The sequence below is a fragment of the Oncorhynchus masou genome, chromosome 33 (genome assembly GCF_036934945.1).
Source record: "Oncorhynchus masou masou isolate Uvic2021 chromosome 33, UVic_Omas_1.1, whole genome shotgun sequence".
Lineage (NCBI taxonomy): Eukaryota > Metazoa > Chordata > Actinopteri > Salmoniformes > Salmonidae > Oncorhynchus > Oncorhynchus masou.
Genome location: NC_088244.1, coordinates 6,011,354 through 6,026,208, shown reverse-complemented (window position 1 = coordinate 6,026,208; position 14,855 = coordinate 6,011,354). Strand labels below are relative to the sequence as shown.

General features: G+C 46.1%; 1 protein-coding gene across 3 annotated transcripts in view; it reads right to left on the bottom strand.

Annotated features, from left to right (window-relative positions):
- LOC135527733 (S-adenosylhomocysteine hydrolase-like protein 1) overlaps positions 1–14,855 on the bottom strand; it is a 45,124-nt gene that overhangs the window by 10,025 nt on the left and 20,244 nt on the right. For all 3 annotated transcript variants that reach the window (XM_064956256.1, XM_064956257.1, XM_064956258.1), the window contains exons 2-5: positions 7,827–7,941; positions 6,796–6,939; positions 621–721; positions 208–310 (exon numbers count right to left, since the gene is read on the bottom strand). In XM_064956256.1, coding sequence (XP_064812328.1) covers positions 208–310; positions 621–721; positions 6,796–6,939; positions 7,827–7,941 — 463 coding nt within the window. The remainder of the gene's footprint in view (positions 1–207; positions 311–620; positions 722–6,795; positions 6,940–7,826; positions 7,942–14,855) is intronic.

The following is a 14,855-nucleotide window of genomic DNA, read 5'->3' as shown; positions in this document are numbered from 1 at the left end:
CGAGAGAGAAAGAGAGAGAGAGGGAGAGAGAGAAAGAAAGAGAGAGCGAGAGACAGAAAGAGAGAGGGAGAGAGAGAGAGAGAGACAGGAAGAGAGAGCGAGAGAGAAAAAGAGACAGGAAGAGAGAGCGAGAGAGAAAAAGAGAGAGAGAAAGAGAGCCAGACAGAAAGAGAGAGAGAGGGTCCACTATGTGATGTGTGTTCTTACCAGTCTCTGCCAGGGCAGCCGCCACCTCGTTCTGAGTAGAGTAGATGTTACAGGCTGTCCAACGACACTGAGCTCCAAGAGCCACCAGGGTCTCTATCAAAACCTGGGGGCGACACACGAACACAATAAGCTCTTACATTGAGGTAACTGTAAACCATAAAAAATAACACCAAAATCTATCTAGCTGTAATCTGACATGTCTGGAGCAAAGTGCTTTAAGCGAAGCTGTTCATCATCACTGAATGTCTGATTCATTTGACAGTCAGGAAAGGCAAAGACCGTATGATTGTATTACTGGAGGAGGCAGCAACAACACAAAGCCACTATCTTTGCCCCAGTTAGAGGCTTCTCATATACTGTAGGTCTATGGATCTAAGATGGTGTATGGTGGAGGAGAAAGCAAGATAACCTACTGCAGTCTGAGCAGTGATGTGGGTGCAGCCCACTATCTTTGCCCCAGCTAGAGGCTTCTCAGCCTGGGCTCTCTTCCTCAGGGAGATCAGGGCTGACATATCTGTGGGGGGGGGGAGTGGGATAGAGGTGAGAGGTTAAGGATTTGGATGTGGGAGAGCAAAACAGTGAATGAGAGATTAAAACGGTAATATCTTATGTTTCACCAAGTCTTGGATGAACGACGACATTAAGAACATACAACTGGCGGGTTATACACTATAGACAGGACAGAACAGCAGCCTCTGGTAAGACACAGGGCAGGGGCCTTTGCATATGTGTAAACAGCTGGTGCACGATATCTAAGGAAGTCTCGAGGTTTTGCTCGCCTGATGTAGAGCATCTCATGATAAGCTGTAGACAACACTATCAACCTAGATAGTTTTCTTCTGAATTTTTCATAGCTGTCTACAAACCAACACAGACGGACGTTGGCACTAAAACCGAAACTAAATGAGCTGTATAAAGCCATAAGCAAACAGGAAAATGCTCATACAGAGGCAGCACTCCTAGTGGCCGGGGACTTTACTGCAGGGAAACTTAAATCAGTTTTACCTCATTTCTATCAGCATGTTAAATGCGCAACCAGAGGGGAAAAAATTCTAGACCACATTTACTTCTCAAACAGAGAAGCATACAAAGCTCTCCCTTGCCCTCCATTTGGCAAATTTGACTATAATTATATCATCTTGATTCCTGCTTACCAGCAAAAAAATTAAGCAGGAAGCACCAGTGACTCGGTCTATAAAAAAGTGGTCAGATCAAGCAGATGCTAAACTACAGGACTGTTTTGCTAGCACAGACTGGAATATGTTCCGGGATTCTTCCGATGACATTGAGGAATACACCACATTAGTCACTGGCTTTATCAATAAGTGCATCGAGGTCGTCTTCCCCAAAGCGACCGTACGTACATATCCCAACCAGAAGCCATAGATTACAGGCAACATTCACACCGAGCTAAAGGGTAGAGCTGCCGCTTTTAAGGAGTGGAAGCATATAAGAACCCAGAAGATTATAAGAAATCCCGCTATGCCCTCTGCCGAACCATCAAACAGGCAAAGCATCAACAGAGGACTAAGATTGAATCGTACTATACCGGCTGCGACGCTCGTTGGATGTGGCAGAGCTTGCAAACTACTACAGACCACAAAGGGAAGCACAGCCGAGAGCTGCCCAGTGACATGAGCCTACCAGACAAGCTAAATAACTTCTATGCTTGCTTCGAGGCAAGTAACACTGAAACATGCATGAGAGCATCAGCTGTTCCGGACGACTGTGTGATCACACTCTCCGCAGCCGATGTAAGACCTCTAAACAGGTCACCATTCACAAGGCCAAACAGATTACTAGGACGTGTACTGCGAGCATGCGCTGACCAGCTGGCAAGTGTCTTCACTGACATTTTCAACCTCCCTGCCTGAGTCTGTAATCGCAACATGTTTCAAGCAGACCCCCATAGTTCCTGTGCCTAAGAACACTAAGATAACCTGCCTAAATGACTACCGACCCATAGCACTCATGTCTGTAGCCATGAAATGCTTCGAAAGACTTGTCATGGCTCACATCAACACCATTATCCCAGAAACCCTAGACCCACTCCAATTTGCATACCGCACCACCAGATCCACAGATGATGCAATCTCTATTGCACTCCACACTGCCCTTTCACACCTGGACAAAAGGAACACCTATGTGAGAATGCTGTTCATTGACTACAGCTCAGCCTTCAACACCATAGCGCCCTCAAAGCTCATCACTAAGCTAAGGACCCTGGGACTAAACACATCTGCACGCTGATCCTCAACACGGGACCTCTCGGGGGTGCGTGCTCAGTACCCTCCTGTACTCCTGTTCACTCATGACTGCATGGCCAGGAACGACTCCAACAACATCATTAAGTTTGCTGATGACACAACAGCGGTAGGCCTGACCACGACAACGATGAGACAGCCTATAGGGAGGAGGTCAGAGACCTGACAGTGTGGTGCAAGGACAACAACCTCTTCCTCAATGTGATCAAAACAAAGGAAATGATTGTGGACTACATGAAAAGGAGGACCGAGCACACCCCCCATTCTCATCGATGGGGCTAAAGTGGAGCAGGTTGAGAGCTTCAGGTTCATTGGCGTCGACATCAACAAACTATCATGGCCCAAGCACACCAAGACAGTTGTGAAGAGGGCTCGACAAAATCTATTCCCCCTCAGGAGACTGAAAAAGTTTGTCATGGGCCCCAGATCCTGAAAACGTTTTTACAGCTGCACCATCGAGAGCATCCTGACGGGATGCATCACTCTCTGTTACCATCTATGCATATTCACTTTAATAACTCTGCCTATATGTACATATTACCTCAATGACCAAAACTCTGGTGCCCCCGCACATTGACTCTGTACCGGTACCCCCTGTATATAGCCTCCACATTGACTCTGTACCGGTACCCCCTGTATATAGCCTCCACATTGACTCTGTAACAGTACCACCTGTGTATAGCCTCCACATTGACTCTGTATCGTGATACCCTGTATATAGCCTCCACATTGACTCTGTAATGGTACCCCCTGTATATAGCCTCCACATTGACTCTGTACTGGTACCCCCTGTATATAGCCTCCACATTGACTCTGTACCGGTACCCCCTGTATATAGCCTCCACATTGACTCTGTACCGGTACCCCCTGTATATAGCCTCCACATTGACTCTGTACCGTAATACCCTGTATATAGCCTCCACATTGACTCTGTACTGTAATACCCTGTATATAGCCTCCACATTGACTCTGTACCTGTACCCCCTTTATATAGTCTCCACATTGACTCTGTACCGTAATACCCTGTATATAGCCTCCACATTGACTCTGTACCGTAATACCCTGTATATAGCCCGGGTTATTGTTATTTACTGCTGCTCTTTATTTAATATTTTCTCTTCCTTTTTTTTGTGTATTTTCTTAAAACTGCATTGTTGGTTAAGGGCATGTAAGTAAGCATTTTCTGTATTCGGGCGCATGTGACAAATACAACTTGAATTGATTTAAAATGAGGATAGGAGAATCAGGATTAAATATGAAAAATAGGCCAGGGGAAAAGCTAATGACAGATGGAGCACAATTGTGACACGTTTCAGGAAACTAGGCGTGTGTCACGGGTCACCACTTCACAGCCATTTGAACATAATCTTTTTAATTTTTTAAAATCAAAATACATTTTGGGGGCAGAAATGCCTTCTGGAACATGTAAACTTTCATGTGCCTTAATAAGAAACTTGTATGCCATTTGTAAATACGAATAAAATTGTTAAATTACGAGCCTCGTTGGTTTCGCCGCAGAAAAAGCCAGCAACATTCCCGCTAGCTATGATTGGCTGAGATAATGAGTGGGCTGGACATGCCGAGAGATGAGTTTGGTTTGGTCTGCCATATAGCACGCTTCTGTCTATTTGAGCTGGTTCGTATGTCTATGTAATCCTGTCTAACGCGTTTAAAAAAATGTATATATAAAATGCTTAGTAGAACTGAACTCCACTTTCTGGAGGACCGAGTTTAGAAATCAGTGGAATTAGAGTATGATAGTTTAGGAGATGGAGAAAACACAAGTTTCTGGATTACATCTTCAAACGAAGGGCAACCATGTGTAACAGTATAACTTTAGACCGTCCCCTCGCCCATACCCGGGCGCAAACCAGGGACCCTCTGCACACATCAACAACAGTCACCCAACGCTCCACAAAAGCCACGGCCCTTGCAGAGCAAGGGGAACCACTACTTCAAGGTCTCAGAGCAAGTGACGTCACTGATTGAAACGCTATTTAGCGCGCACCGCTAACTAAGCTAGCCGTTTCACATCCGTTACACATGGCATCCATGACAGGGAGAACCATGATGTATACGGACGGGTAAGATAGTCTAACTAGCTACATTTTCAGATATTACACATTTCTAATTTTGACAAAGTATTTTTATTTCAAGTTAAAGTGTACTGTTAGCTATCTAGCTAATGTTAGCTGGATGGCTCGCTAGCTAACGTTATGTTTATGATCTTATTACTCGTATCTTAGAGCCATTTGCTTTGCTTGTTATAGCCTAATGCTGGGTAGTAACGTAATGAGTTGTGATTATGGTTCATTGTTTAGCTAGCTAGCTACATGTCTTAACAAAGGACTCCACTATGCAAGTGTCCATTTAAAAAAAATGTCACTGCGGGAACTGTTAGCCAGTTAGCTTGGGTGCTTGACTGCTGTGGTTAGGACAGAACGCTCGGATCAACCCTTAAAGAGATTGGTGGATCTAAAGCTTAACAGGCTGTGAACGATGCTGAACAGGTGTAGACAAAGAAGAGCTCTTCAGTAGGTACCAAAACTTTCAAAGGCCATTTTCTCAAAAGTGAGGTTACAAGTTTATCAACTTTCTTAGCAGAATCACTTTCCCATTGTTCCTCAAATGCAGTATATGATACACCATGTTGTAGCTCTGTGTATCTGCTTTTATCCAATGTAAAAAACACCATTTCTAATTTTGCTACATAAAACCTTAGTTTACATTAAAAGTTTACAGTAAAACCTGGATTCCAGGTGGTCGGTCACAATTCATGTAAAACCACATGCTCATCTACATATGCTTGCAGTAGGCTTACGGTAAATACCAGCAACAGCTGTCAAGGCACAGGCAGCGGTTCTAGGACCACTTACAGAGCACTTCCTCATCATCTTGGTCTATACAACCAGAGAGATACTGTTTATACAACCAGAGAGATATACTGTCTATACAACCAGAGAGAGATTCTGTCTATACAACCAGAGAGAGATTCTGTCTATACAACCAGAGAGAGATTCTGTCTATACAACCAGAGAGAGATTCTGTCTATACAACCAGAGAGAGATTCTGTCTATACAACCAGAGAGAGATTCTGTCTATACAACCAGAGAGAGATTCTGTTTAAACTACCAGAGAGAGATTCTGTTTAAACAACCAGAGAGAGATACTGTCTATACAACCAGAGAGAGATTCTGTTTAAACTACCAGAGAGAGATTCTGTTTAAACAACCAGAGAGAGATACTGTCTATACAACCAGAGAGAGATACTGAGAGAGAGATACTGTATATACAACCAGAGAGGGATACTGAGAGAGGAGATAGTCTATGTTTTGTCTAGATTTCTTTGATACCTACAGGGGCCCTAAAATGCAGAATCAAAAGGCTAAATGATCCTTGGTATGACCATCTTAAAACAACTCCATATGTCAGCTCAGTCGAACTTCCATAGCAAATCATTGAGTCAAACAACGCCAGCACAGCAGAAAGAGAACACTGCTGTTTGATCTGTCTAGGGTCTAGGACCAAAAAGTTCCTTAATAACAGCTTCTACCCCCCCAAGCCATAAGACTGCTGAACAATTAATCACATGGAGCACCAGACTATCACATTGAACCCCCCCCCCCTCCCCCACCCCTCCATTTGTTTTGTACACTGCTGCTACTCTGTTTATTATCTATGCATAGTCACTTTACCCCTACCTACATGTACACTGCTGCTACTCGCTGTTTATTATCTATGCATAGTCACTTCACCCCTGCCCACATGTACACATTACCTCTAACCTGTACTCCCACACACTGACTCAGTACCGGTACCACCTGTATATAATCTCGCTATCGTTATGTTATTGTGTCACTTTAAACAAATATATATGTTTTAACTTTTGTTTATTTGGTAAATATTTTCTTAGCTCTTCTTAAAACTGCACTGTTGGTTAAGGGATTTGTAAGTAACATTTGTTACTTTTCACGGTAAGGTTCTACACTTGTTGTATTCGGCGCATGTGTCTAATAAAGTTGGATTTGATTTGTGTGCTGTATCTTCTTATTACCGATGCTGAGTCGGTCCTCGACGAGGTGCATGGCAGCTCTAAGCACTCTCTGCAGACTCTAACCCACTGATCCTGAATCAGCACTTACACTTATCATTTTCACAATAATGAGCCCAGCCAATATAAGCTGTACTGGGCTGGCCTGATTGCAAATCTACCATAGTTGCTATCAGAACGATGACTGAAAGTGTACGCAAAGTGGATGCCAGAAAGAGGATGCAAAGACAGTGGATGCCTGAAAATAGATGCCAGACAGTGGTAATTCCACACCTTGTTCTGCGATCTCAATCTCCCGTCTGCCGAACTCTGCCTGTTTGACGTTCTTAACGCAGAAGTCGCTGCTGCCCTTGGAGTTGGCCTGGGCCTTGTCCCGAGGAGAGGTCTCGTCATCGGAGCTGTCTGAGTAGGACGCAGCTGGACATTGTGTTGGTGGAGGGGGGAACAAAGAGTCAGAGACACATAAGGAAGTGATTTCTGGTCTACCAGCCTACAGCAGGCAGTGTAGTGTAGTAGCTTGACAAGGAATACCTAGGATAGGATAAAGTAATCCTTCTCACCCCCCCCCTTAAATGATTTAGATGCACTATTGTAAAGTGGCTGTTCCACTGGATGTCATAAGGTGAATTCACCAATTTGTAAGTCGCTCTGGGTAAGAGCGTCTGCCAAATGACTTAAATGTAAATGTAAAGTCTTCCACATCAGTTGAATAATAGCAGGATTGTCAGCTAATAACAGATGTATGATCCTCGACTGAGGACTTTTGCTGCCTTGTTAATCACCAGCACCTATTGCTGTGTACCGTGTGTGTGTACCATGTGTGTGTGTGTGTACCGTGTGTGTGTACCATGTGTGTGTGTGTGTGTGTGTGTGTGTGTACCGTGTGTACCGTGTGTGTGTGTACCGTGTGTACCGTGTGTGTGTGTGTACCGTGTGTACCGTGTGTGTGTGTGTGTGTGTGTACCGTGTGTACCGTGTGTACCGTGTGTGTGTGTGTGTGTGTGTGTGTACCGTGTGTGTGTACCGTGTGTGTGTGTCTTGGTGTGTGTGTACCGTGTGTACCGTGTGTGTGTGTGTGTGTGTGTGTGTGTACCGTGTGTACGTGTGTGTGTACCGTGTGTGTGTGTGTGTGTGTGTGTGTACCGTGTGTGTGTACCGTGTGTGTGTGTCTTGTGTGTGTGTGTCTTGTGTGTGTGTGTGTACCGTGTGTGTGTGTGTGTGTGTGTGTGTGTGTGTGTGTGTGTGTACCGTGTGTGTGTACCGTGTGTGTGTGTGTGTGTGTACCATGTGTGTGTGTGATCTACCTGAGCTGTAGCTATCTGTGGAGGACTGGGAGATGGAGCGAGAGAGGGAGCGCCGGCCGGCCTTAGTGGGGTACTTCTGAAACTCCTGTTTATCCTCCGCGTTGGCAAACTGGATCTGAAGAAGAGGGGGGGGGGGGGGCTTGAGTTACTCACCTGCTGACATTATGGTGTAAACTTTATTCAGTGAGATGGGGTGAGTCAGAGCTACAGTCAGTGAGCCTGTAATGAGTCAGAGATACAGTCAGAGATGCAGTCAGTGAGCCTGTGGTGAGTCAGAGATACAGTCAGTGAGCCTGTAGTGAGTCAGAGATACAGTCAGTGAGCCTGTAGTGAGTCAGAGATACAGTCGGTGAGCCTGTAGTGAGTCAGAGATACAGTCAGTGAGCCTGTAGTGAGTCAGAGATACAGTCAGAGATGCAGTCAGTGAGCATGTAGTGAGTCAGAGATACAGTCAGAGATGCAGTCAGTGAGCATGTAGTGAGTCAGAGATACAGTCAGAGATGCAGTCAGTGAGCCTGTAGTGAGTCAGAGATACAGTCGGTGAGCCTGTCGTGAGTGAAAGATACAGTCGGTGAGCCTGTCGTGAGTGAAAGATACAGTCAGTGACATTGAATTTCCAACTATGGACATTTATGTAGATATGTTAGTGTTTAATGAGGAGGGGACCAGATCTATGGAGATCTGCTATAATATTTGGGTTACAGGACAGTAGTTCTCCAGGAACAGGGTTGGAGTGAAAACATTACAGGAGGGTAGCAGACGGTCAAGTGCACCGTCTGGTTGCTCCTCATTACACACCACAGACCAGCAGCGTCTGGTTGCTCCTCATTACACACCACAGACCAGCAGCGTCTGGTTGCTCCTCATTACACACCACAGACCAGCAGCGTCTGGTTGCTCCTCATTACACACCACAGACCAGCAGCGTCTGGTTGCTCCTCATTACACACCACAGACCAACAGCATCTGGTTGCTCCTCATTACACACCACAGACCAGCAGCGTCTGGTTGCTCCTCATTACACACCACAGACCAGCAGCGTCTGGTTGCTCCTCATTACACACCACAGACCAGCAGCGTCTGGTTGCTCCTCATTACACACCACAGACCAGCAGCGCCTGGTTGCTCCTCATTACACACCACAGACCAGCAGCGTCTGGTTGCTCCTCATTACACACCACAGACCAGCAGCGTCTGGTTGCTCCTCATTACACACCACAGACCAACAGCATCTGGTTGCTCCTCATTACACACCACAGACCAGCAGCGTCTGGTTGCTCCTCATTACACACCACAGACCAGCAGCGTCTGGTTGCTCCTCATTACACACCACAGACCAGCAGCGTCTGGTTGCTCCTCATTACACACCACAGACCAGCAGCGTCTGGTTGCTCCTCATTACACGCCACAGACCAGCAGCGTCTGGTTGCTCCTCATTACACGCCACAGACCAGCAGCGTCTGGTTGCTCCTCATTACACGCCACAGACCAGCAGCGTCTGGTTGCTCCTCATTACACACCACAGACCAGCAGCGTCTGGTTGCTCCTCATTACACACCACAGACCAGCAGCGTCTGGTTGCTCCTCATTACACACCACAGACCAACAGCGTCTGGTTGCTCCTCATTACACACCACAGACCAGCAAATATTCTTTACATCAACAACATATGAATCACTACAAAACGTATTGTCTGACCTCTCATACACTATATTAGGCCCGGCCTGACCTCTCATACACTATATTAGGCCCAGCCTGACCTCTCATACACTATATTAGGCCCAGCCTGACCTCTCATACACTATATTAGGCCCGGCCTGACCTCTCATACACTATATTAGGCCCAGCCTGACCTCTCATACACTATATTAGGCCCAGCCTGACCTCTCATACACTATATTAGGCCCAGCCTGACCTCTTATACACTATATTAGGCCCAGCCTGACCTCTTATACACTATATTAGGCCCAGCCTGACCTCTCATACACTATATTAGGCCCAGCCTGACCTCTCATACACTATATTAGGCCCAGCCTGACCTCCTATACACTACATTAGGCCCAGCCTGACCTCCTATACACTACATTAGGCCCAGCCTGACCTCTTATACACTATATTAGGCCCAGCCTGACCTCTTATACACTATATTAGGCCCAGCCTGACCTCTTATACACTACATTAGGCCCAGCCTGACCTCTTATACACTATATTATGCCCAGTCTGACCTCTTATACACTATATGAGGCCCAGCCTGACCTCCTATACACTATATTAGGCCCAGCCAGACCTCCTATACACTACATTAGGCCCAGCCTGACCTCTTATACACTATATTAGGCCCAGCCTGACCTCTTATACACTATATTAGGCCCAGCCTGACCTCTCATACACTACATTAGGCCCAGCCTGACCTCCTATACACTATATTAGGCCCAGCCTGACCTCCTATACACTATATTAGGCCCAGCCTGACCTCCTATACACTATATTAGGCCCAGCCTGACCTCTTATACACTATATTAGGCCCAGCCTGACCTCTTATACACTATATTAGGCCCAGCCTGACCTCTTATTCACTATATTAGGCCCAGCCTTGGTAACGTTGGTTTTCCTAGATATGGCTACTATATTGTGATCACTACACCTGATGGATCTGGATACTGCTTTAGAGCACATTTCTGCAGCATTTAGTAAAGATGTGATCAATACATGTTGATGATTTCATTCCTGTACTGTTTGTAAATACCCTGGTAGGTTGACTGATAACCTGATCCAGGCTGCAGGCACTGGTAACAGTTAGAAGTTGTTTCTTGAGTGGGCAGCTGGATGAAAGCCAGTCGTTATTTAAAATCACCCAGAATATATACTTCTCTGTTGATATCACATACATTATCAAGCATTTCACACATATTATCCAGATACTGACTGTTAGCACTTGGTGGTCAATAGCAGCTTCCCACAAGAATGGGCTTTAGGTGAGGCAGATGAACCTCTAGCCATATTACTTCAACAGTATTTAACATTAGATAATCTCTTAAGCTTTACAGGAATGTGGTTCTGAATATAGACCGCAACACCTCCTCCGTTGGCATTTCTGTCTTTTCGGTCGATGTTAGAACCATGTATTGCTACCACTGTATCTTCAAATGTATTATCTAAGTGAGTTTCAGAGATACATGATTGGGGATTTATAAATTAAATGACTTACATTGTGTTTGCCACTGTCCCTAAGATCATGTACATTTGATGCAGCATTATGACGACTCATTGTCACAACGGTAGGGATTAACTGAGCTGGTCTTGGATCATTTACCAACGCAGCCTTGAAATGCGTGGACAGAGTCCAGGAGCCAAGATGATTAGGATGGACTCCGTCATTAGAGTATTTTCTGTTTCCAGAAGGTGTCAAAGTTATCTATAAAAGGGACTCCAGCAGAGCTACAGTCGTCTTTTAGCCAGAGGTGTAATCCGCGGTGGTACCAACGATGGTACTGGACCTGGAATTATTGGCCGCTTTCAATGCTAAAATCACTTCTTTAAAATCCATTTTTCAAATGTTCCGAGCTAGCTCTTCTGATGTAATTTGACCCCGCGTGGACTACGACAGTGTCATCTCCCGGGCGCCTGTCGTAGAACAGTCGGAAGCAGCCTTGTTATGTCCTGTACTTGTGCTCCTGGGTAGAACAGGGTTTTTGACTTGGGAACCAAGATGTTTCTCACCATAGAGCTGCCTATGATGACAGCTGGTGATGTTGAATGGGATGGTCTATCAGGCAGCCTCACGGTCTGGTCTATCAGGCAGCCTCACGGCCTGGTCTATCAGGCAGCCTCACGGCCTGGTCTATCAGGCAGCCTCACGGCCTGGTCTATCAGGCAGCCTCACGGTCTGATCTATCAGGCAGCCTCACGGTCTGATCTATCAGGCAGCCTCACGGTCTGATCTATCAGGCAGCCTCACGGTCTGGTGAGGCTGGGAGCTCCGAGGATCTGAACCAGCGGTAAAAGCCACCAGAGAGGGAGACAGAACCGAGGACGAAGAAGCAGGTACCTCCGGATACGATCTTGATTGGGAAGCCACCAAGGAAGAAGGTGCCGGATCCTCTGGATCCAGGTCGACAAAGCTGTTTCTGGTCTGTGTCAATTCCATGCTCAACATCTCCATGGAGACCCCCGTTGCCAAAGGATGCCTTCTTCGACTTTCACGGCGACTGACGTACCTACATGGCTGCTTGGTTTGGTCGAGAACAGCTCCGTTTTCCAGGGAAGGGGGAGACCCCTTCTGCCGAGCACCGGCCAGTCGGTTGTGGAGAGCCGACATGGCAGCGAAATTTCCAGCAGACCAGAGCAGCGTCCGGCTACTGGGGTGGAAGAAAAATAAAAAGTAGGTGGGTGTGGGTTCTCCTGTAGTTTATGTAGGTTTGCTACTTGCTTGCTAAGAGGAGCTACTTCACTCCTGTAGTCCTCCGCAACAAGCAGTTGCTACATTGATGGCATAGAAAGCCCTTCAGTTGCTACATTGAAAGTCAGTGCGGTCCACATTGTCCCGGAACAAAGCAAAGTAAACACAGCTCCTGCAACACTGGAAACATTCAATAGTGGCCCCCATTTGAGACCGCCGAGTCAGCTAGGCTAGCTATGCTTTCGCATCTCTCCCCCTACACTGAATCTGGCAGAATCCCGGGACAGATGGCAGCACTCACAGCAATTTAGCCCAGAGCCGCATGAATTATTTATTTATTTATTTCACCTTTATTTAACCAGGTAGGCAAGTTGGGAACAAGTTCTCATTTACAATTGCGACCTGGCCAAGATAAAGCAAAGCAGTGTGACGAAAAACAACACAGAGTTACACATGGAATAAACAAACATACAATCAATAATACAATTGAGAAGTCTATATACAGTGTGTGCAAATGGAGTAAGGAGGTAAGGCAATAAATAGGCCAATAGTAGCGAAGTAATTACAGTTTAGCAAATGAACACTAGGGTAATAGATGTGCAGATGATGATGTGCAAGTAGAGATACTGGTGTGCAAAAGAGCAAAAAAGTAAATAACAGATGGAATATGTACAGCTGCAGCGATCGGTAAGCTGCTCAGATAGCTGATGCTTAAAGTTAGTGAGGGAGATATGTCTCCAACTTCAGCGATTTTTGCAATTTGTTCCAGTCATTGGCAGCAGAGAACTGGAAGGAAAGGCGACCAAAGGAGGTGTTGGCTTTGACCAGTGAAATATACCTGCAGGAGCGCGTGCTACGGGTGGGTGTTGTTATGGTGACCAGTGAGCTGAGATAAGGCGGCGCTTTACCTAGCAAAGACTTATAGATGACCTGGAGCCAGTGTTGGGGCGGCAAGGTAGCCTAGTGGTTAGAGTGTAGGGGTGGCAGGTAGCCTAGTGGTTAGAGTGTAGAGGTGGCAGGGTAGCCTAGTGGATTAGAAAATAAATATTTGATTAATCCTGTAACTACTATGTAGAGATGCTCTGTTTTGCTGTTACGAGATCAGTCTGGACTAACACGCTTCTTCTTGGAAGTACACACACACAGATCAGTGTGTGCAGATTGAACGACGCTCATCCTGAAAGAAACACAGGTGTTGGATTTTAAATAGATTAAGGGAGAGTTTTAACTGGGTCAATGAGGGCAACTGAGACAGCCATGGTGTTGTAGGTACAGCTCTGTGGAGCGACCTGTGAAAGCTTAGAGAGTGAGAACAGACCGATTTACCTTGTAGTGACGTCCTCACTGATTTACCTTGTAATGACGTCCCCACTGATATCCTCAGAAAAAGAGAAGTATGATATCTAGCGATCAGGCTAGTTGCACCAGGATAATAAACAGGGACTACTTTACCGGACCCAAAGTAGACCCCAGTAACAGAATAGATCTGTATTGTGCACTTGATCTGTATGTATAGCCTCTTATTTTAGTTGTTGTCACGATACCCCAACCTGACACCACACACACACACACACACACGACAGACTGGGTGCAGCCCAAGGTCAGAAACAGAGCATCGTCCCTGGCCAACTAATAACTCAGCCTTAAGACACAAATGTACCAGTGATGTATCCATATCATAGCTCTGTTTCCCTGTGGTCATTTCACATCATTAGGTTTCATTAACCGACAGTGTCCTCACTCCTCAATGACACTTCCACTGGGCCACAGCATCCAGTGTCCTCACTCCTCAATGACACTTCCACAGGGCCACAGTGTCCTCACTCCTCAATGACACTTCCACAGGGCCACAGTGTCCTCACTCCTCAATGACACTTCCACAGCACCAGTGTCCAGTGTCCACCAGTGTCTGTATCTGTGTGTGTACGTGCCTGCGTGTGTGTGTGTGTGTGTGTCAGTGTGAATGTATGTTTGCACGTGCGTGGGGGCGTGCCGGCGTGTCTGAGTGTCTGTGTGATGTCACTAGATTTGTCCCTCTGCAAGAGTTGCAGACATTCCTTCTTCATTTAACTCAACACAACGTGAAGAGAAGGGCGTAACCATGTGAAACGGCTAGCAAGTTAGCGGTGGTGCGCGTTTCAAATCGGTGATGTCACTCGCTCCGAAAATTTGAAGTAGTTGTTTCCCTTGCTCTGCAAGGGCCGCGGCTTTTGTGGAGCGATGAGTAACGATGCTTTGAGGGTGTCAGTTGTTGACGTGTGCAAGAGGGTCCCTGGTTCGAGCCCAGGTATGGGACGAGGAGAGTGACAGAAACAATACTGTTACAGGGACAACCTCCCTGGACATCCATTCCTGCATCGTCAGCTTCCTGGATGTTCTGTTGCTATATTTTAGATGTCCATAGGTTGTGTTTGGACTGAAAACGACACGTGTGGAGCAGACGTGTTGACACAACACGCAAGGGATAGCTCACAGACAACAAGGAGGCAGACTAACAACAGTGACTTGGCCATTATTGGTTTCATTCACGTATGATAAGCACACGTAGTCATTGCATGGTCATCCATACTTTATATTGACAACAACAACAAAAAAAGTGAAAAGGTACACAAGTCAAAACCAGTATTGTT